The following is a 24548-nucleotide window of genomic DNA, read 5'->3' as shown; positions in this document are numbered from 1 at the left end:
CTTCTTGGGGCAGGAGGTGGGCAGTATTTGGCAGGGATCTGTTTCTGTTTCTCTCTCTGGCTTGCCTTCCTTCTTTACCTCTCTTCCTTCCTTTCTCTCTGTCTCTCTCTCTTTCTTTAGTTGGGTTATCATTTTAAAGGACCATGAGATAGTAATCCTACAGGGATTATTTTGGAGCACATAAAATTATACTTTGAAGATAATTTTTTATTTTATTTTATTTTTTTTTAAAGATTTTTTTTAATTTATTTATTCGAGAGAGAGAGAATGAGAGACAGAGAGCACGAGAAGGAGGAGGGTCAGAGGGAGAAGCAGACTCCCCGCTGAGCAGGGAGCCCGATGCGGGACTCGATCCCGGGACTCCAGGATCATGACCTGAGCCGAAGGCAGTCGCCCAACCGACTGAGCCACCCAGGCGCCCTGAAGATAATTTTTTAGAAGGGGCTTTTCTGTTTTTAAGGAATAATTTTAAAAAATATTTTGGCTCTGAGAGTTTTAAAAAAATTGTTTCTTCAAATTCTATTCTTTGTCTTTAGATAGACAATAATATTGGCCCACCAGATATCTTTTATTTTTTACTTTGGTATGTACTGTTGTATCTTAAATATTCATAATAAAATGTTAACTTAAATGACCTCAACAAATTATTGGTAAGTTGAAAGTCATCTTACCTGTTCTTTCAGTACATGTAAAATCCCACTTAGCTATCTGCCAGTTGGGGAATAATATAGGACAATGTTTTTCCTCCGTGATATGAATATATGGGGCTATTGGAAATCTTCCTGACAGGGTAGGTAGAAAGTATTAGAAATATTAATACTTGGGCACTAAAGGAGGCACTGGGAGGAACACGGGTGAGGGAGCTGACATGTAATTAGACCAGTGTAACAAGTATGTGTTGAAAGCTTAGATAGAGGCATGCATGGGGAATTTCAAGGAGGGCTTTTCAGAGAAGATGATGTGGAGGTGAGTGTTGAAGAACAAGTAGAAGTTGGGTAGAGGAAGAAATGGGGGGAGGGCATCCCAAGAGGGGAACATGGAATGTGCCAAGGCACTGAGCCTGAGAGTGCATGTGCACCCAGAGACTTCCACAAAGGACGGGTCTTTTTATCTGCTTTGTTTATGGTTTGGATTTCATGCTAAAGACAATGGGGAGTCACTGAATGATTTAGAGTCTGGAAATGATGTGAAGAGACTTATATCACTGTTGAGGTTGGATTAAAGTATGCTCAATTTGGATGCAGGGAAATTAATTGGGAGATTATTATAATGGTCCATATGAGCATTGGTGTTATCTGCGGTGGTGATTGAAATAGAGAAGACAGCTTTTTGCATTTAAGAGATATTAAGAAGGTGGAATCAGCAGGACTTGGTGACCAATTGTGAGAATGAAGACAGAGGAAAATGGAGGATGGATGATTCCCATGTACTTGGTTTGGCTGACATGTGTGGATGCTGATGATGTGTATTATGATTGGGAATAAAGGAGGAAAAACATGGTGGATAAATGATAATGAGTTGAACTGTAGAGCTTGAGTATGAGACATTTAGGTGGAGATGAGTAAGAGGCTAGTGTGACTTTGGGAATACCTCTGACTTAGAGTATTTGGTTTACCTCTTTGGAGACCTCTTCTCAGTCTTTCAGTTATTTCTATTTCTTTCAGTGTCCATTAAATATTGGTATTTTCCGGAGTCCTTATTCACCACTCTTCTTCACTCCATTCCTACTCGTCTATTCTTTTGGATTTAGCTACCTGGTCCATGAATGTCTGTCAGATTATCTCCAGACAGGACTTTTATCCTGAGTTCCAGTTGCTCAGTCTAACTGTATACTTGTCTCCATTTGGATATTCTCCAGATATCTATCAGTATATCCAGTTTGTTCCCTTATCTTCTTCCCCATTTCCTTTACAATGTAGCATAGTCTAATAGTCACATTAGCACAGAAACTAGAGTTAGGCTCTCTGGGTTTGAGTCCTAGATCTGTCAGTAACTTTGTGACTCTGAGAAAATTATATGATCTTTCTGTATCTCAGCTTCCTCATCTGTGAAGTGAGAATAACAAGAGCACATACCTGAGGATCAAATAAGAATGATGGCTGGCACACGATAAACACTATATAAATAACAGCTATAACTGGATCTTCCTGTATTGCCTGTTCTGGTTAATGGTACCACTACTCAGCCAGCTAACCAATCCAGAACTGTGAGATTTATCCTAACTCCTCCATATCACTTCATTCCGCATCAGAATGATAATTTTGTCCCATCAGTTGTCCACTCTCTGGTGTCTTCTCTCCATCTCTGCCATTACTATTCTGAACTTAATCTTTATTACCTTTTTTCTTCAATGACCCAGACTGGCTAGTGACTAGTCTCCCTGTCTTTTGTCTTTATCTTTTTTTCAACATTCTCTATACAGTCCCCCAGTGATTTTTCTGAAATGTAGATCTTATCACTTAAAACACTTTAGTGCCTTTCTGTTCTTATAGGAAGAAAAAAAAAATACAGGTGAAGGCTTCTGAGGTCTGGTCCTGCCTTTTTCTTCAGACTCTTTTCCACCCCATTCTGACCTTTCTTTAATATTTACAGTTCCTCCATATTCTGTATTACTTTGGTCTTCCATGTCTTTGTACATCCTGATCCCTTTTGGAGGACCTTCTACCTCATGTCTCTCTGAAATAGTTTCTGGCTATTTCTCCAAGCAGAAAGTGTATTCCCTGACCTATGTCAATATTTCACCTTGTATGGAGCTTAACCATATGCCAGTCACGCTTGTCATTTGCATGCCATTCTCTTCTAAGACTAAGCTTATTTTTGAATGAATCATTTATATGAATTAACTTCTTGGAGAGTATAAGTTATGCCTCTTGTCTTTAGTCAAGGGCAGAGGTTAAACATTTATTTACTGAACAGATCATCTTGTTACTGATCATTTACATCTATCTTAAAAAACATCTCTGTATTTGCTTTATTTGTTGCTAAGGGAAAAATTTCTTTTAGCTTCGTTGATATAGCAAGTATGCTTTCCTTTTTTTTAGGTTTCCAAAGGCCAGTCATTTCCTAGTGGACCAGTAATAATATTTCTTGTTACCGAAGTTTCTGGAAGAGCCAGTAAGAAATATTATCAAGATGGTTCTTCGACCATAGTGTGGGAATTATTCTCTACTTTTTGGCAGGAGTCAGGAAACCATGAAAGAGCATTGACTTATTGCCTGAAGACCAGCTGTTAAGACTGTGCAGATTAATGCTTTATTGAGGTGGGTCCAGAGAGAAGAAAAGCATTTGAGTTGTAGCTGCTATGTGTCATTGAGAGGGAAGTACTCCTCCTGCCTTAAAATCCAACCATGAATACATAAATAAGACACTCAGGCAGTAGAATGGAGTTAATTAGATGATGCTGAGTCTTCAGATTACTCTTCTTATTTTTTACCTTGAAGGTTCATGCAAATGAGAAAAAATGGAGAAAAATGGCATGCAAATTTTATATTTTTAGATGCATGACCATAAACAGAAATATGTAGTTTATCCACAGTAATACTAAAGGCATAGTCATTTTTTTCTGCATTAATTTAGCAAAGTAATTTTCCCATAAGATGTACATATGGGAGAACCAACCACCTATTGCATAGAAAAGAATAAAATTCAAATGGATGGTTGCATACAATGGCTAATGAATTATTCATGATTATTTGTATCAGGGCCTTGACTCCCTGTTGGAGGCAGATATAAGGAAATGAGCTTTCCAAACCAGTGCTGCTGGTCAACACCAAGGGGTTCAGGTGGGGTCTGTGGCTCCTCATCTTTAAAATTTTTTTTTTTTTTTTAAAGATTTTATTTATTTGTGAGAGAGAAAATGAGAGACAAAGAGCATGAGAGGGGGGAGGGTCAGAGGGAGAAGCAGACTCCCTGCTGAGCAGGGAGCCTGATGCGGGACTCGATCCCAGGACTCCAGGATCATGACCTGAGCCGAAGGCAGTCGCTTAACCAACTGAGCCACCCAGGCACCCTGTGGCTCCTCATCTTTAAATTCCGTTCATGAATGTTAAATTATTGTGTGTAGAGGCTTTTTATTTTTATTTTTTTGAGATGAGAGCATACTGCAATATCAGGGAAAACATGCTGTGGCTATAGCAATAGCAAGAGTACTACTTTTGTCTATGGTGGTTGGGTTTTTAAAAGTTGCCATATATTGCATTTCATTTGATCCATAAGGTTCTCAGTTTAGTAGCAAAAGAAACTAAGATTTAGAGAGAATTTTGTTCATTCAGTGGTGGAGCTGGGACTCAAAGCAAGGTTCTCTGGGTTTCATTTGAGGGCTGGCTCCCTAGCTTGCACAACAGCAGTGTGCTGGGCATATGGTTTTCATGCTTTTGGATCATCAGAATGACATGAATCTTCAGGATGCCAGGTTAGTCACTAACTCTTCAGAAAAGAGAAATTTCTCTCCAGTGCTTTGTTGCACACAGATACTCCTGTTAAGTCAGGAGAGACTTCCAAGTAGCAGGATTTGGTTACCAAATCTTTTGACTTTTGTGAGAATATATGTGCCGGAAGTAGGACTGGTGAGAGCCATGAAGGGGGCCAGTAAGTGTGAGTTAGTAAGAAGGGCGTTGGGTTCCTGAATCCATTATTACTTTTAATGCAAAGCTGTTTGCTTAATAAAAAAGTAGAGAAAGAGGTTAGATGTATCTGTGGGCTAACTTTTTAAAAAGCCAAACACGTGATAATTATTTGTTATTTAAAATGTTTGATACATTATGTTTCACTCTAATAATGTTCAAAGGGATTGTTACTAAATCTACATTATAAATATGTCATAAACATGAGTTGAAACAGATCCCAGCATGAAGGTATTAAGTAACTAATCCTCCTTTCTCCCTTCTTCCTTTTCCCCCTTCTTCTTTACCTTTTTTAAATTTTTTAAGAAAGTATTTTATTGATTTCATTAAATGGCATTTTCAGGCATTTAAAATGTGAATATTTCTCTTCGGCATCTATCTATACATCATAAAATCTCATTCAGAGTTCTCACAGCTCAAATAGATTCCCTCCCACTCTTTGCTATGGAGTTTTGTTTTGTTTTCCCTTTCTCCATATTGACTGTCTCAAGTTAACTTCTTTTTGGTTTTAGACATAGAGTAGATGCTCTCCTTGTTCTAAGTTTTAAGTGATTATTGAAACCAGCAAATACTCTAACTAGCAAATACTCTAATATAGTTTCTGGAGAATATTAAGAGTATTTAATTATATGTATTTAGGTGTTTTCAAAGGAGAGTATCTATCTTTTTTCTGAACTCCAATGTAGTTTATCTGTCCCCTCCTTTAATGGTCTTCTATGTGCATGTCTTTATCTTCCCATTAGATTTCAAACCTCCAGTGTCTAGTGCTGGATGATGCCCACAGCATCTCCCTAGCACTTCTTAGTTTCTCAGTGAATTTTTTTGATGAATAAATAACATTATTTATTTCAGATGGCATTTTTTGGAGCAATACAAGTCCGTAATTTCACTATTATTTATTTTAGTTGCACACAGTGACTTTCCAAATGAAACAGCCCTTGGAATCAAGGAGTAAAGCTTTAATTTAATTAAGAAGCTGTTCAGTATTATTTCCTCTGTTAGAATTTACACTAGAACTTGCAAAATAAATTGTTTGTAGTATGGGGAAATTTTTTAAATTTTATCTCTGCAAGTCTCTATTCTAAAAGATCATTAGAGCTAAAGGCTTGGTTTCTGTGGCATTCTCACTGGACTTTACCGTTTGTATAAGCTGTTTTCTTTGAAATCTCATTGTGTTGAAGCTCTTTCTACCAAGTTTTCTACAAAACTCATAGTATGACCCATGCCAATATCACCCACTGAATTGTTGAGTAATATATCCTGACTTGAGGTCAGTGGTTCTCAAACCGTGGTGAGCATCAGAATCCCCTGGAGCTTAAGAGTACAGATACTGCACACCTTCCCCTGGGCATTCTGAATCTGTAGGTTTAGGATGAATCCTGGGCATCTGTGGTTATGACACTTTCTGGTGGTCCTGGAACCATTTTTGAGAAACATTGCCATTGAGTCAAATTTATTCCTGATTTTTAAAATAATGAATCTTCCAAAGTTGTAAGGCATTCTAAATGCATTTAAAAGCTGTGTCATAGGTATGTTAATGAATTTGACATTGCACAATCAGTATGATTTATGTGACATTGCAGATGTAATTATAAAATATTTTCTTAGCTGCAGTTTTATTGGTCTAGTGTATATTAACATGCATTTAAAATACAATCTTTATTTGTTTAAAAAACTCCCTTTTTAAATAAACTCCCACTTATCAGGAATGAGAACAAACAAAACTCAAACTTCAGTGTTTTCTCTGCTGTTAATTTCTACATATGCAATATTTAACTCTACTTATCCTACATTTTTTAAAAAAGATTTTATTTATTTATTTGACAGAGAGAGACAGCGAGAGAGAGAACACAAGCAGGGGGAGTGGGAGAGGGAGAAGCAGGCTCCCTGCTGGGAGCCTGATGCGGAGCTCGATCCCAGGACTCTGGGATCATGACCTGAGCCGAAGGCAGACACTTAATGACTGAGCCACCCAGGGGTCCCAATACACATGGATTAATATTCAATATAAGGGGCCTTCCCTTTACCCCCCTTTCTTTAACTTTGCAAATGCTTCTTTTATAAGATGAGTCTAACATTCTTTAGACATGTGTTGCACTGAAAGGTTGGGAATTAGGAGAATTACAGTGGAACTTGACTTGCAAATTTGTAGGTAATCAGAATTACATAAAATGCTTTAATCTATTCTTTCTTTCTTTTTCTTTTTTTTTTTAGGGACTTTCTCCCTCGAGGGTCGGGCATCGTAACCAGACGGCCTCTTGTGCTGCAGCTTGTTACTTCCAAAGCAGGTAATAAATGAGGATGTTTGCCACATGAGCAAAGCACTTTTTTTTAAGTGACAATTCAACATCCATCTAATGTCTATATGCACATATACAGTGTATGTGTACCTGTATCTACATCTAATGTGTCATGCTTGCCCCTATCCTTAACACCATGATGATTTGATCGGCAAATGAGCTTTGTTTTCATTCTTATTTCTTAGCACCTGGTGATGTTAGGTTTTTTGGTGTGCTTATTTGGTGTTTATATTGTTTTTATGAATTGGCTATTTTTATCTTTCCCTATTTCTTTTTGTGGATTTTACTATTTTTCTTATTAATTTCTTTGAAAGTACTTATAAAAACTGCACCTCATAAATTGCAAAAACCAAAGTCATGGAATTTTACCCCTATGTTTTCTTCTAAGTATTTTATAATTTTGCTCTTATGTTTAGGTCTTTGATTCATTTTGAGTTAATTTTTGTGTATGGTGTGAGGAAAGGGTCCAACTTCATTTTTTGCATGTGAATATCCAGTTTGTTCCAGCACCATTTGTATGGTTTTGGTACCCTTGTCGAAAATCAGTTTGACATAAATATATGTGTTTGAGACTCTCAATTCTTTTTTTTTTTTTTTAAGATTTTATTTATTTATTTGAGAGAGAGAGAATGAGAGACAGAGAGCATGAGAGGGAGGAGGGTCAGAGGGAGAAGCAGACTCCCTGCCGAGCAGGGAGCCCGATGCGGGACTCGATCCCGGGACTCCAGGATCATGACCTGAGCCGAAGGCAGTCGCTTAACCAACTGAGCCACCCAGGCGCCCGAGACTCAATTCTTTTCAACTAACCTATATTTCTGTATTTGTGCCAGTATTGCGTAGTCTTAATTATTCTTACTTTGTAGTAAGTTTTGAAATTAGGAAGTGTGAGAACCATTTTGTGTTTTTCAAGATTATTTTGGCTATCCTGAGTCTCTTGAAATTCTGTATGAATCTTAGAATCAGCTTATTTTATCCCAGCAATGCAAGGTTGGTTTAACACCTAAAAATGAATTAATGTATTGTATCATATCACTATAATTAAAAACAAGAAATCACAGGATCATCTCAACAGACTCAGAAAAAGCATTTGAAAAAATACAACATTCCATCATTTTTAAAAAGATTTATTTATTTTAGAGAGAGAAGAGCACAAGCAGGGGGAGAGGCAGAGGGAGAGGGAGAAGCAGACTCCCTGCTGAGCTGGGAGCCTGATGTGGGGCCCCATCCCAGGACCTGGAGATCATGACCTGAGCCCAAGGCAGATGCTTAACCATCTGAGCCACCCAGGCATCCCAGACAATATTCCATCATTATAAAAACACTCAACAAAATAGGAATAGAAGGGAACTTCCTTAACCTGATAAAGGGCATGGACTAAAACCCATGGCTAACGAAACATCATACTTAATGGTGAAAGACTGCATACTTTCCTTTTAAGAGCAGGAACGAGACAAAGATGTCTACTTTTGCCTCTTCAGTTCAACATTGTGCTGGAGGTTCTAGGTAGGGCAGTTGGGCAAGAGAAAGAAATAAAAGGCATCCATACTGGAAAGGAAGGAGTAAAATAATCTCTGTTTGCAGATGATATGATAAAGTATATAGAAATTCCTAAGGAATCCACCAAAAAACTATTGCAACTAATAAATGAGTTCAGCAAGGTTGCAGGATCAATATACAGAAATCAGTTGTATTTCTATAAACTTGCTGTGCACAATCAAAAAATGAAATTAAAAAAATAATTTCATTTATAATAGCATCAAACATAACATACTACTTAGGACTAAATTTAATAGAAGAAGTGTGAAACTTGTACTCTCAAAATTATGAAACATTGTTGGAAGAAATTAAATTATATCTAAATAATTGGACAAACATCCTATGATTTATATTCTGTTTATAAAAGTTTTGATATATTGAAGTTTTACCCTTTATGGTTGTAAAATCTATCTATCTATCTATCTATCTATCTATCTATCTATCTATCATCTATCTATCTATCTATCTATCTATCTATCTATCTATCTATCTATCTATGTATCTTTAACCAAAAGTAAATACTTAGCACAATTTTCTTCCTTTTCATACTTAAAATTTTTTTAACATTTATTTCCTTATTTGTCTGAAATTTATTTTCATGTATGTGAACTATTTTTATTTCCCAATCTCCTTTATCTTCTATTACATTCCTACTGCAGTCTATTTCTGAATATCTTTTCTGTTTTATTGTGCCAGTAACACAGTGTTTTACTTTTAAAGATTTATTTATTTATTTGAGGTGGGGGGTGGAGGGGTAGATGGAGAAGAGAGTCTTAAGCAGATTCCATGCTGAGTGCAGAGCCCGACGTAGGGCTTGATCTCACAACCCAGAGATCATGATCTGAGCTGAAACCGAGTCAGATGCTTAACCGACCGTGCCACCAGGCACCCCCACAGTGTTTTACTTTTGTGGGTTTATAATTTGCTTTAATATCCATCTGTCGTGTCTATAGTCCCTCTGCCTTTGCTTATTTTTATTTAGGGGTTCTCTTCTATTTGTGTGGCAAAGTTTAGGATAATTTTGTAAAGACAAAGCTATTGCCCCTAAAATTATATTAAACCTATAGATTCATAGAGAATAATTGATATCTTTAAATATTCATTATTTTTTCCAATCCAGGGATCATGCTATATCCTTTCATTTGCTCATGTATTCTCTGTATTCCTTAGTAAAATGCTTGATGATCTTTATATATCATTCGTGTGTTTCTAGTTAAGGTATTCATATTTATTTTTTTGTTGTTCTTGTGGTTTGAATAGGGTTTTTTTTCCGTTACATTTTCTAATTTCTCATTGCAGATCTGTGTTAATGCTGCTATTTTTACTTTTATTTTTTAAATTAACCATCTTCCTCTACATTTGACATTAAAATATTTTTAATTGACTCTCTGGGATATTTTAGTTATTATATAATGATTTCATCAGCATTTCTTAATTTTTTTCAATAAATACTTATCCTGAAAATACTGAGATGGCTGAGAAACAAATTGCACTGGAGTTTTGGGTGAGTACTGACATGCGAAAAACTCTGTTACATGTTGAGCTTTATTGAGAAGGTACATTATATGCCTTTTTATTTATTTATTTATTTATTTATTTATTTATTTGCTAGAGAGACACAGCGAGAGAGGGAACACAAGCAGGGGGAGTGGTAGAGGGAGAAGTAGGCTTCCTGCTGAGCAGAGAGCCTGACCTGGGGCTCGGTCCCAGGACCCTGGGATCATGAGCTGAGCCAAAGGCAGATGCTTAACAACTGAGCCACTCAGGCGCCCCTTTGCTCCTAGTTCTGGTGAAAATGCCTCCTGTGTTAAATTATGCATATGTTATTTATTATTTGTTTTTCCTGGTAAGGAACTTTTTATTCCTAATTTTAAAAATATTTTGAAACCTAATAAGTAGAGGGGTGCCTTAAGCGTCTGCCTTCGGCTCAGCTCATGATCCCAGGGTCCTGGGATCAAGCCCTGTAGCCTGGCTCCCTGCTCAGCAGGGAGTCTGCTTCTCCCCCTCCTTTCTGCTCTTCTCTCTCTCTCTCTCAACTAACTAAATAAAATATAAAAAAACCATAATAAGTAGATATATAATTTTAATAAATGACATTTTGGCATTTATTGAGGTGATGATTTAAAAAACTTTTTGATAGGTTCACCTTTATGTTTATAGATTTCTTATTTAAGCATCCTTGCATTCCTAAAGTATAGTTGATTTTAGTAACTTATTCTTTTACTGTACTATTAAAGTAATTCCACTAATTTATCTAGGTTATTTACATTTCTTTATATATATATCATTGTCAAGTTATTGAATGAAATCTGTACTGGTCAGCATAAAATAAATTGAGTAACTCTCTTTCTGTCTCTTTTGACTTTCTTTTACTACCTTTTGAAATTCTTAAAAACCCAGTGATGCATTTTAGATTTTGTTTCCAATTAAGGATGGCTGCTAGCCTGGCTTTTTACAAAGGGTTATGTCTTAGATTCAGGTGTTCAGAGACAGCAGCTGTGGGCAGTAAGAGCCTGGAAGAGGTAGATTTGAGGCTGTGGTTGCACTGGGTCCAGAGACATGGGATGTCAGAGCATATAGGGAATATTTAAAACCATGTGGATACTTCCTGTTCTTTTTGTTTGTTTGTTTGTTTTTGAGAGAGTGAGTGAGCAAGCATGGGGTGAGAGGTGAGAGGGTGGGGTGCAGTGGGGGAAGGGCAGAGGGAGAGGGAGAGGGAGAGAATCTTAAGCAGGCTCCACGCCAGTGTGGAGCCCGACGTGGGACTTGATCTCACAGCCCTGAGATTATGACCTGAGCCAAAATCAAAAGTTGGACACTTAACCTACAGACACCCAGGTGCCCCGATACTTCCTGTTCTAATGTAGAGATTTTCCTGTTACAGTTATAAGAAACTCTTATAAAAGTATTGCTAAGCCCAGGACAGTTACTATTTAGAAAACTATGATACTGAGTGGTTGCCCTATTTTTGAGCATTAGGTATGTATCAGCACTATGCAAGAACCTTCTGAGATAGATGTTACGATTCCCATTTTAGAAAAAGAGCCCCAGCAAGGTTTAAGCAATTTGTCAGAGGCCACACTGTTGGTAGGAGTAGGGGTTGTTACTAGTATCTTTCTGACACTGATAATATTGAATTTTAAAAATAGGAAACTCTGCTTGCTTTATTTATTTATTTAAAAAAAATTTTATTACGCAAACTCTACACCCAATGTGGGGCTCGAACTCACAGCTGTGAAATCAAGAGTCACATGATCTACCAACTGAGCTAGGTAGGTGCCCCTTGAACTGCTTGCTTTATATTTTCAGGATATACTTTATATTTTTAGGATACACTTTATATTTTTATTGAGTTATGTTTTATGTAAGGGAGCATCAATATGTGAGTAGTAAATATAGAAATTATTTGGCTAATTCATAATTATCATTTACTTTTCAACATAATGCTCGTTTACTAATATTTAACTGCTTGTCCCCATCTGCTGCTGTATTAGTTCCTAAACGAAGCCAAGAAATTAATTACAGACCCTAAGCCTTATTCTGTGTAATTTTTTAAAGGAAATTTAGTACTTAGTATAGATCATTCCAAAAAATCACACAGTGTTGTGAAGGTGAGAAAAATCACTGTCTCCGTGATTTTATTTATAATAAAGGTAAAATTTTTAAGTGATAAGGTTGTGATAATTTGGATTTAGAGAGAAAGATTTCTGAAGGTTTTGCTTGAAAGGACAAGAGCTGGACAAAGCACCGATGAGGTGTTGGGTAAGGACTGTCGTGTCAAGAGCAAGGGAGTAGGTAGAGGGTTTTGGTAAAACAAGGGGACAGTTTTCAATGCCTTTGGGCATTTCCGGTACCATGTTGTAACTAGCTCGCGCCAGCTCCTGAGCCCCGATAATGCAACTCTCTTCTCCTCCCTGTATTCACTGACATCATGGAGGTAACCTGAAGCTGGTCACAGTGGGAGTATTCACAGTATGGAAATTGGCAAATACTACAAACCAGGACTTTCCCCCCTAGGGTGCCAACTGTTGTTAAACATTTATCAGCTCGCTGCTGGTTTCTTTCTTCTCAGTACCCAGTCTCACTGTTACTGCTTTATGACATGTCAAATTGAGAAAGCAAATGTGCTTGAGTATGATATTTTTGGTGAACTACTGAGTGTATTGAAAGTGTCACTGCTTTAGGAAATGATCCATTTGGAGTCTGATCTATCTCCTGAAGGACTGAATCTGTCACTCTTTGCAATAAAAGTTACTGTCAAGAACTTACAAAAGTAAAGCCTGTAGGTCATGGCTAAGGATAAGTGGTTTTGTCTCCTAGAGAACTTTTCTACGTTAAAATACTTCTCTAAATGCTATTACATTGCGTCATGCGCCTTTATTTCAATGTCATTAGTGTAAGAAAGAAAGATATTACAGATTAGAGCTTTCAGAATGGATAAATTAAATTGTTCACATTACAGAAGTATTCTTTCTCTTGTGAAAGATTTCCTTGACATTTCCTCCTTTCATGCATGTCAAATATATTATTAATTCCTCAAAATTTGATTTACCACCTTTGTGTTACATTTACTGCACAATGTAACATGTCCATATTTCAATAATTGCACAAGATGTAATTTATTAGAGAATTATTACTATTCAGTGTTTGGGGTCCTTGAGTTGCTCTAAGTGACCATTTGAATAAAGATATTCAGTAACAGAAGTCAGAACACTTGTTTCTGAGGCACCAGATAACTAACAGGGCGAGGAACAGAGTTCAGGCAGTAGGTCTGAGAAGCCGCAGGAAGGCTGTGAAGGTGTTCTAAGTGAGGGGCTGCACACTGAGGTCTCTTCAGGACAGCTTTCAAAGAATTGTGAGTCTAGGTGGAACTGAGCCAGAGTGTGTTTGAGGAGATTGCTTCTTAACACAACAGTGAGGGGATAGTTAATTCTAAAGAGACATGTCACCTTCTCACAGGTGAGATATTTTAAAGAAATTTACAGATTACTTAGACTTTAAATCCTGATGTATGTACAATGACCAGGACTTGTTTTCTAGTTTCATAAATTAGATTGCTACATACTTAGTGGAAACATTCAAGTATTTCCTGAATAACAACATTGAAAATATTTTAAAACTAAATGTCTCATTTGTTTTGTATTTAAATATCTGAATTTAATTAAAACTGATATTTTAGAATAAGATAGTCTGTTTTTGCAGAGGATTAAATGTTTATTTTCTTTTCATTGTAACAAGTTAACCTCATGTGAAAACAAATGTGATTCTGAAAACATTCTTTCTTGACTACAGCTTTGACCTTGTTCTGCTCCAGTGCTGGTTTCCTATTGCTTTCCTTATAAAGTGCAGGTTACCATATAAAGTGCAGATTCATAGTTTAAAGTCCCTTGAATATAGCTCTTCTTAAATTTTAATGTGCATAAGTTTCCTGAGGATTTCTGGGGATCATCCTCAGAAGTTTTGATTCAGCAGGTCTGGGGCAAAAGCCCTGGGAGATAGCTGTTGGTCTTTGATAAACACTTTGAGAAACATTCATAACAGTTTCATCTAATTGTTTTACCGTTTTCTTTTTCTAGATATCTTTCCTTCTTCCTTTTAATAGCCCCCTTTTTTGAAATATTACCTATTATTCTTTTAAAAATTGTCTAAATGTTTGGTCATGGAGTCTTTAGACAGGTCTAAGCACTGTGCTTTGAACATAATAGGCACTCACTCATTGAGTTCTGAACTGTATTCTCCTGCTGCCAGGGCATCTAGCTCAGACACCAGCACATTTGGCCCTGGAATTTGAAGAGCCTGAGGATATTTTCTTTCCAGCTTTATTTTGATATAATTGACATATAACACTGTGTAAGCTTAAGGTGTACGATGTAATAATGTGATACATGTGTATCTGAGGATTTTCATAGACTGTCAGAGGTTGATATTCTAATAACATCTAATTTTGTTGTTATATAACTGACTTACATTCCAGGCATAAATGTAGAGAGAGAATAAAACCATCCAAGTGAAATCTCAGCAAGTGCATATCCACCCATCCCTTAGAGCTGGGGTCTTCCTTGACTTCTGATAAGCCCAGGAAGTCCCATTGACCCCTTGGAATGTCACATGGTTATCAAGCACACAATTTTAATTCTGGAAAATATAGCTATCAAAAATACATTAGAATATATTTGTTGGGGTATTGGACAATGGGGAGGTTGGGTTTTCTAAGAAGTTTGAGGATCACTGGCATAGAAGGGATTAAAGGGATTCGTTTTTCTGGGGGATGCTTTGGGTTATTATTCCGTGAATATGGGGCACAGTGTAATAAATAAAGGAACTCCCAAAGGTCTTAAATAGGATAATATTCTTGTTAAATGGATAGAAATGTAGACTATATACATGTATTAGGGTAAGACTTTGTCCAAATGTTCCCACATTTATAATCTATTTCATGGAGAGGTCGAATGACTCTCAGGATTCTTATAAACCTTACTTTTGAGGGGGGAAAAAAGGTAGTTTGTGCACTTTCATCCAGACCTACTTTAAATCTGGTTTGGTTGTATTTTTCAGGTCACTGCTCTTTTAATATTTTTATAACTCAAGAAATTTAACTTGTCTTCATTTTATGCTTGGTCATTGGGATCCTACTTTCAATTACTGGTTATATTCATTTTTCTTCCCCCCACTTCTTCTTTTTGCTGACAATACTCTAAAACTGTTATTTTTACCATTTTCCTTTTGTTGTCTTTTTTTCTTAGCTTAAATATTGGCTACCCATTGATTAATAGACTTAGAATTTCTAGTTAGTTGCTCAGTTATATATCTTCCATTTACAAAGTCCACAGCAATTTTTGCTCAACTCTCAAAATTTTGAGAAAAGTCAAAGAACTATTCTAAGCAAACTGGTCTTAAATTTTATTTCTTCACAGGTAGGTGGCTGCCCTTTAATGCCACATTTATTTCCATTTAGGAAGGAAATGACTAAATTAAAGGTATTATGTTTCTCTTGAAAGGAAATGAAGAAATATATATTTCAGTAAAATTCTATTGCTGTTTGTGAGGTTAAGATGACTTTTGAGTTGGCAATAATTTGTTGTTTTTAAGGTTTGCTTGTCTCTATTTTATTTTAATTAATTAATTAATTATAAATAGGCTTCATGCCCCGTGTGGAGCCCAATGTAGGGCTTGAGTTCACAACCCTGAGATCAAGACCTGAGCTGAGATCAAGAGTCGGACGCTTAACCCACTGAGCCACCCAGGCACCCCGTCTATTCTATTTTAAAAGAAGGCATTGAAGTTTTTATTGGCCTCAAGTTTCCAAGCCAAAAATTATATTTATCTGACCTTTTGCTCCATCTAATGTCTTCCAGAATTATGTCTGCTTAAAGAGGCTGAATGGAAGGGTGATAACAAGTTTCTTCATTTTTGGACTTCTTTTTCCTTCTATAAGCCTTTGTTCTCCCAGTTTTAAAAAATGGGTTGTCTGGAAATAATTGATTTTGAGGAAGACTAAAAGATAAACTGTATAGTTGTTAATATCTGTTTAAATCTGAGAGGGAGAGGTGTGATTTTTATTGTAAGAAAATGAGTAGACTTATTTTACATCATGCCTATTACTAATAATAATTATTACTTACCTCCTCCTTCCTACTCTCATTGTTTCCACTTGGGGTTCTAACAATGGAAATTGTAGATCACAGATGTCCCCTGTATTTGCATTTGTTGGATGAGTTGTAGTAGTCTGGAAATCATTTTCTTTGCGTTCTCCTCCTCTGTGGGTCATGCTTAATCTTCCCCTACTGCCATAGCCTGCATCCTCCTTTCTGTGAAACATTCACCTCAGTGGTCACTTGGCCAGCAGGGTAGGATGCATTATAGCATCTGTTGAATGATACGGCCTACAAATTTAAGAAATTGGTTGTTCTGTTGTCTGAACAGCATAGAATGGACCATCATTGAGCTACTCTGCTGGTTTACAAGATAGTTTTGTGGTAACCAAAGGTATTTATTTTGCAGAATGAGCTAAATTCACATTAAGTACTTTAAAGTGATTGTGTTAGTTTAATATGAACGATATCCTCCAAGCCTGATGGGATTTCTTCTCATTATTTTCCCAAAGTGTATTTGTTTGGTAAATTTTTATCTTCATGTTTTGCATTTGTTCATCTGTTCGTTAAATAAATTTTAAATACCTACAAGTGTGCGACACAACAGAGAAGTTGCCAGTTTGTGTCCTGTACACCATGTTCCTTCAACTGTCTTCCTGTTACTATTACTTTGGCTAATATTTAAAGAAGCTTTTTTTTTTTTTTTAACCTCTACATATGTAACAGAGCCTGTATGGATGGAATTGCCTCTCTCACTGGACTTCAGTTTTTATAGTTCCATTATATAGGAATTTGGGGTCATGCAATACTTTGTAAGTATTAGGGCTTAGAAGCACATACCTCTGTAAGGCATGTCAAAAGCAATTTGAGTCTGTATCCTTTGGAGGGTCTCAAATCTAAGGCATGTCGACTGTGATTTCCTTTTTTTTTTTTTTTTAAAGATTTTATTTGACAGAGAGAGAGAGACAACAAGAGAGGGAACACAAGCAAGGGGATTGTGAGAGGGGAAGCAGGCTTCCTACTGAGCAGGCAGCCTGATGTGGGGCTTGATCCCAGGATCCTGGGATCATGACCTGAGCCAAAGGCAGACGCTTAGTGAGTGAGCCACCCAGGCACCCCAGGTGATTTCCATTTTGAATATCCATTTACTCTTGTTCTTCTTATTCCTCATCAAAACCCTTTTTCTTGACATGTACATGATATATTTGACTCTTCATCAGTGTCTTAATGTTTCATTTTTCTAATTTTCTGTGTACATGTCTACCAGTGTTCATATTAGGCTTGTATAGGCTTTTCCTTGACCAAGTATAAGTGCAGGATTCAGAATAAACATCAACATACTTAAATATAATGTGGGTCTATTTTGATTTGCAGGGTAGGTGTGATCTTGAGATGTTGTCTAAATTGTTTATTGTCTAAAGTATTGCTAGCCTTGGGACACCTGGGTGACTCAGTCGGTTGAGCATCTGCCTTCGGCTCGGGTCATGATCTCAGGGTCCTGGGATTGAGACCCATGTCGGGCTCCCTGCTCAGCATGGAACCTGCTTCTCCCTCTCCCTCTGCTGCTCTCCCTGCTTGTGCTCTCTCTCTCTTTCTCTGTCAAATAAATGAATAAATAAAATCTTCAAAAAATAAAGTATTGCTAGCCTTTTAAGTAAATCTTTTATTTTGTATCTATGTTACTGAGATTGTTAAAGTTGGGTATTCAGAAAAGTACATATGTAAGGAGCACTTATTCAACAGCTTATTGAGCACCTTTTTTCTCATATAAAAATGTTACTGAAAGATGTACAAAGATATATATGAGACACAGTTCCTACATTAAGAGGGTGATGCTGAGTGTCCAATAGGTGAGAATAGCCATACCCATAAATAATTCTTGGGTAGTATAATAGCAGAGGGTAAAACTATGGGAGTGATAATGAAGGGATTATCACACTGAGGAAAGTATATGTACTTCAACTGCCAAATGAATGAGAATAATGAAGGTGAATGTTCAGAGGTTGGTCCTGGAGGACACTCTGCAGGGGAAAAGTAACACTGTGTGTCAACTATACTTCAGTTTAAAGGAAGAATAAAAAAATAAAATGTGTCAAAGTGATCACTAAATGATTATACTTTAATTAAATCATGACATGTTATATTTATTTTTCTAAAAATTTTTAAAAGATTTTATTTATTTGACAGAGAGAGTGAGAGCACAAGAAGGGAGAGTAGCAGAGGGAGAGGGAGAAGCAGACTCTCTCATGAGCAGGGAGTCCAACGCGGGGCTCGATCCCATGACCCTGGGATCATGACCTGAGCCGAAGGCAGATGCTTAACGACTAAGCCACCCAGGTGCCCCTGTTATATTAATTTAATATAAATATATAACTTACAAAATTTGACATGTGTTAAAAAAATTCTTGTCTGCTAATTCTATCCTCTTTGTAAGTTTTGTGTCTGTTCCTGCTGAATGACTTTTATCCTGTTATGGCTCCTACAGTAATTGAATACTGGCCATTGTGAATTTTATGTTGTGCTGGATTTTGTTTTAATAATTTTGGGCTTTGTTCTGATATGCAATAAGTTAATAGGTATCAGTTTGATCTCTTTGAGGCTTGCTTTTAAAATTTATTGGGATGGCCCAGAGCAGGTTTTAGTCAAGGGCAAATTTGACTTCTTTATTGCCTCTACTTGAGGTCTGAGGTATTAGTAAGTATTTCCACTCTGGTTTGTTGGAACACCAACTATTCCAAGCCTGTTGTGAGCTGACATTGTTCATCCTACTCCTTTTGGTGGTTCTTTCTCCCAGTCTTGGTAGTGTCCTTACATGCATTCACTAGTCTCTGGAACTTTATCTCTGTGCAGCTTCCTTTTCTTCAATACTTGAAGAATGTTGCTACACTAAATTCTACCTGCCTTGGCTTCCTTGAACTCTGAATTCTGTCCCTTCATCGTGGTGAGGCTGTTGACATCTGTATGGAGTCTGCTTTCCTGAGCTGCGACATTGACGCTTTCTCTAGGCCTTGAGCTGGAACTATTGAAGTACTCACCTTGTTGGTTTCCCTTTTCTCGGGAATTACTGTCTTGCACTGCCTGTTGTTCAGTGTAGGAACACTGTTCTTTTATATACTGGGTCCTATTTTCTAATTTTTTAACGTGGGAGGGTACATCTGATGCCTGATACTTTATTATGGCTGGGAGTGGAGGTAAGACTCAGTTAACCTTTTACTCTGATTGTTAATGATCAACATTGAAATCACATTGGTTTTCACTGCTCATGAAAACATTTCCAGGGTTTTGGGCATTGGTTTATGGCTCTGAGGTGATGAAAAAAACCTTACAATTATACCTCCTAGATAAGGAGTTTACCTCAAACTGTTTCTTTCACATCTCTCTCTCTTTTTTGTAATATGTCTCCCACTTATAGAAGCTACCAAAGAAATATGGAATACCAGGTGAGCGAGTCATTTTTTTTTTCAAGTTAAAACCACCAGATTTGCTAAAATCTTGATGGTACCTCTTAGCTACTATAGGGATGTGAAATTCAGACATTTTTACATAACAGAGGGAAGCTACCTGGCTGCAAATTAGATGAATTTACAGGACTTGGGTTTGTAGTTGTCACATTTAGAGCTCAATCTTAAAATCCATCTGCATTAGACTCTGTAGATAGTTACCATTGATATGACCATGTCACCATATCAGTGGTTACCATTCATATGACCTCTTCTCAAGGAGAGTCTTAGGAAGAATTTTGTCAGGACTGTTTATTGGTGCTTGCCTTTGCTTGCTTCTTTGGTTCTTGGCTGTTGCAAAAAAAAAAAAAAAAAAAATCTCTATGTTGGTCTTATAAGGAGTAATGTCAGGGATAATAAGGAAAGTGAAATTAGTTCATGAGGCCATCTTCTCATTGGGAGGATTACTCATGTACCCAAAATAGGTGGCTTTGCTTCAATTATTCTACCTGGTGGAAGTTAAATGTTAGATGATGCCAAGTCTGAGAACCTCACAAGGATAGTTATTTAAAGGTGTGAACACATTACAGAAGTGTGGATTCAGATCTATAATTTTAAGTTATAATTAAATGACCCTAACTAAATATCTCTAAATAACCAACAAAGCCATGGATAACCATTTAGACTTCATAAGAGCCATCTTGTGTAGGCTATTGATAACCTATATATTTCCATAGAATTGAGGGAGACTAGTGGAACTGTGCCTAGCTTATGATGATTGATAAGCATCCTTTCCCTGCTGACTTGCTTTTGGCTGGATGATAAGGTATTTGTGAAGTTGTGGTAAGTATGTGCGCAAATATGCTCAATGCTATGTGGTTTGGTGAAGTATCCATTTACATTTACATTTCAGTTGGTGGCAGTGGTGGGATCACCATGCAATGACATTTATCAGAAGTGAGACAAGAGGAATAGGGAGCAGCTATTGGTTACTCTGATGGCAGCATGGAGGTAGGCCTGGTGGGGTTTGTGGTTCCTGTTGATCAGGCGGCTGCATTTGGACTGAGGCTTCATTTCTTCTCGTTATGCCTCTAGCTTTATCATGAGCTTCATAAGATTTGTAATCTATAGGACGTGTGTGTGTGTGTGTGTGTGTGTGTGTACTATACTGTCCTTAATTTCTTCCAGCAGGTTTTGTGTGTATGCATGTTAGGGAAAAGGATGTGTATTATCCAACAAGGCTTCTAATTTGACTGGACTTTTGACTAATTTTTCAAAAGCATTACTCATAGTTTAAATGTTTTTAATTTCATAATAACAGGCTGAGAAAAATCAGCATTTCATAGTAAATAATGGAACACTTCTATTTGACTTTACTTTCAAGAGATTATCAATAATAATTTCAGGTATATTAATTACAATAGCTTTCCTTAGTATTTGTGTAGAATTTTTAGGGTTTCCGTAAGATAAGAAGTAGTTAAGTAAATTAAATTTGTTTCCTTTGGCCCCAACCTACCATATCTATATTCATTTTTACTCTGTGTGCTGTCTCATCTCACCTAGGCCCCTGAGTTTTCATGTACTCTTAATACCTTGAGAGCCTTTCCAAGAGCATCTAATAAGTTCATTTACACTCAGATACAAGTAACTGATACAGTTTGAAGTGTTAGTATCCCAAAGGCCATTTTAACAAAAAAATGAGAAGCCTTACTTACAGAAATTAATCTCTATTAGTGGAGTTTTCTGTTGGGAAAGGGATGGTTTTTATTTGTTTATTTTTAATCTGTAGAGTCTTTTTCAAGCTCTTAAAACCATACCACCGAGGTGGCTATAGCTCTGCTTCTACCCAAAGTTAGCACCTTAACGTAATTCCTTCTTCAGTAAGTTCAGAGTTCTTTATAAATTATTTCTAATCTTTAAAACACTCTATTTGTAGTGAACAGACAGCATTTCAGTCTGTTGACAGCTGATGGAATAAATACAACATTGTAGAGAAATAAAATAATGTCCTTGAAAATACTGTGAAAAGTGTTAAGGCATTATACAAGCAAATTTTTATTGGTAAATTGCTTAAGACCTGACAATTTAAGCAGTCTCACTAAATTTTTAATGAAGGTACTAATTTATAATGGATAAGAAAAGTAGGAGAAGTTAATACTGAGATGTTTTAAGAATGAGCTGGGTTAAGAACCGTGGTATTTCTTAACTTGAGTGCCTAAGTTAGACTGTCATTTTTATTTTTTAGGGTTCTGGTGTTTGGTCATGGAAGGGTAATATAATAGACTGCCAAATGGCTAATGCCAAGTTGAAGATGTCCAACATATATATATATATATATAAGCTCACATCTGAATGAGCTTCTCATTGATCTGACCACTTTTAGAGAGAAAAAGGAAAGCAGCTCTTCACTGATAACAGGGGTAATTGAAAGAAGTGCTGCCAAGGGAAACAGCTACTACTTGTTACTGGTTCTGCTGGAACCCCTAACATACTTCCTCAAACAGATGAGTTTCCTGAAGGAGCCAAATTCTTAAATGATAATCTAACCAAAACACTAGGTGACTCCTGTGGTTAAAACAGAATCCAGATAGAGGAAGCACTAAGGTCAAGATTTGTAAACTACAACTAAATTATGAAAACTATTCTACTTCCTAGTATTCAGGCATTTAAGAGCTCTGCAAAAAAATTCAGTATTATGTGACTTCCTCAATTATGTAATTTGTTTAGGTATACTGGGTAGGAGCTGGAAATATACCTATCTCAGACTTTTCTGTTTTTATATTAAAGAGAATATTCTTATCTATTATGATTTTTTATAAGGGAAAACATAAAAGTTACTAAAAACCAAATCATGTTATTTTTTTAATTATAGGGAAACCTCAAGAATTTACTCATTTCATGAAATAAATAGCTGTGCCATTCATACAATGTTATTAATATGGGAAATGATAGAATATACTTTATTTATATTTTTAAATTTTTATTTAAATGAATATATTTTAAATATTTTCAACAAAATATTGCTAACTGTACCAGTATTGGAAACACATTACCTCACAATACTTTTCCCTATGTGAATGTGTGAATAGAAATGTTAGATATGGGCTCTCCATCCAGGGACAAAGATCAATAGTTTACTAAAGGTGGGAAAGGGAGAGTGGGACTGCCGGTACAGGATTAAGGAGGGATGGCAATTAAGTACTATGAAAATAAGCTCAACATCCTTAGTCATTAGAGAAGTGTGAATTAAAACCATAACAAGATAATTAATACACCTATGAGAATGCCTAAAATTAAAAAGATTGGCTGTACAAAGTGTTGACTAGGAAGTAGAGGAACTAGAATGCTCAAATGCTGTTGATGTCTGATGTAAAATGACACACCACTTTGGAAAACAGTTGGGAACTTTCTTAAAAAATTGAACACACATTTACCATATAACTAGCCAATCTACTCTTAGACATTTACCCAAAAGAAGTTGGTGCATTTGTCTTCCCAAAGACTTGTGCACAAATAATCAAAAACTGGAAACAGCGCATATGGTCATCAGTGGGTGAATGGATAAACAAATTGTGGAACATTCATACAATGGAATATAGCTTAGTTTTAAAAGTCATGAACAATTGATATACTCAGTGACATGGATGAATCTCAATTATGGAGAGTGAAAAAAAGCCAGATAAAAGGCATACATATCATATTCATTTAAATTTCTAGAAAATGGAAACTAATCTATAGTGGCAGAAAGCACATTGGTGTTTTTGGAGGGAGGGTGGAGAGTGGCAGGAGGAAACTTCTGGGTTGTGACGGGTATGTTCTTGATCATAGTGATGGTTTCACAGGGGTATACATGTGTCAAAACATCACATTGTATGTTTTAAGTATGTGTGTTTTATTGTTGTGATAGTCAATTTTATGCGCTAAGGAATGCCTAGAGAACTGGTAAAACATTTTAGGGTGTGTCTATGAGCATGTCTTCAGAAGAGATTAGCATTTGAATTGATAGACTGAGTAAAGAAAATCACTCTCACTAGTGCTTGTGGGCATCATCCAACCTGTTGAGGGCCTGAAATTAAATGGATGAATGAATGGCAGAGGAAGGGTGGATTTGCCTTCTCTGTTTACGCTGAAACATCCATCTTTTGCCCTTGGATATTGGTGCTTCTGGTTATCAAGCCTTTGGATTCAGATGGGGACTTACACCATCAGCTACCTGCTACCCACTCCTCCATGGTTTTTCAGGCTTAAATGGAATTACATTACTGGTTTTTCTGGGTCTCCAGATTGTAGATGGCAGATTGAGGGACTTCTCAGCCTCCATAATCCTGTGAAACAATCTCTCATAATACATCTCTTTCTATATATGTGTATATACATTTAAATATCTCTGTATCTCTATATCTATCCATCCATCCATCCACCCACCCACCCTACTGGTTCTTTTTTGCTGGAAAACACTGACTAATACAATTGTATATGAATTACACCTCAGTAAAGCTGTTAAAAATACCATTTGTCCATCTACCTAATTGCTCTGAAGTTGTGGCTTAGTTATATGTAAAACTGCTGCTTATTTTGGGTGTAGGGGAATGAGGATGTGCCATGCCATACTGCTCATGCTTTAATTTTGGTGCTCTGTTTCCCAAAGGTGTTAGATAATAAACTCAGTGTGCTAATCATACACATTCTCCTAGGGTTAAATTCTCTTTAAGGTATTGTAAACTCTACTAACTTCATATTTGGTGAGTCCTTAGTTCAGATAATGAGACTTAGGTGGTTGCTTTATCAGTTGTAATGATCCTGGTGACTGATGTTCCCTCCTGTTCTACTTAAAACATGATGGTAACTTTGATAATACTCACATTTTGATCTCAAGGCAGGGAAATACTGCAAATCTCATATCTCAACCTCTTTGATAAATGTAGGACTTGGTGCCTACTTGATTATCAAGTGGCAAAGTATTAAAATAGAAACTAGACTTTGAAATATTTTACATGTAGTGCTTTGTATTATAAAAACCTAATTTGTCATCTACATGGCTTTTCTTTCCCTGTAGTG

At 36.6% G+C, this 24548-nt stretch overlaps 1 protein-coding gene across 6 annotated transcripts in view; it reads left to right on the top strand.

Moving 5' to 3' along the window:
* Positions 1-24548, top strand: part of DNM3 (dynamin 3) — a 560145-nt gene that overhangs the window by 82985 nt on the left and 452612 nt on the right. For 5 of the 6 annotated variants that reach the window (XM_064594314.1, XM_064594316.1, XM_064594319.1 and 2 more), the window contains exon 2: positions 6837-6910. In XM_064594314.1, coding sequence (XP_064450384.1) covers positions 6837-6910 — 74 coding nt within the window. Of the gene's footprint in view, positions 1-6836; positions 6911-18257; positions 18388-24548 lie in introns of those variants that run through there. The other variant, XM_064594317.1, reaches the window with a different exon arrangement.

Source organism: Mirounga angustirostris, unplaced genomic scaffold (genome assembly GCF_029215605.1).
Source record: "Mirounga angustirostris isolate CCGP_5_RB_7025 unplaced genomic scaffold, mMirAng1.0.hap1 SCAF_6, whole genome shotgun sequence".
In the NCBI taxonomy this organism is placed as follows: Eukaryota; Metazoa; Chordata; class Mammalia; order Carnivora; family Phocidae; genus Mirounga; species Mirounga angustirostris.
Note: the sequence above shows the minus strand (reverse complement) of the source record. Positions and strands in the feature narration are given on the sequence as shown.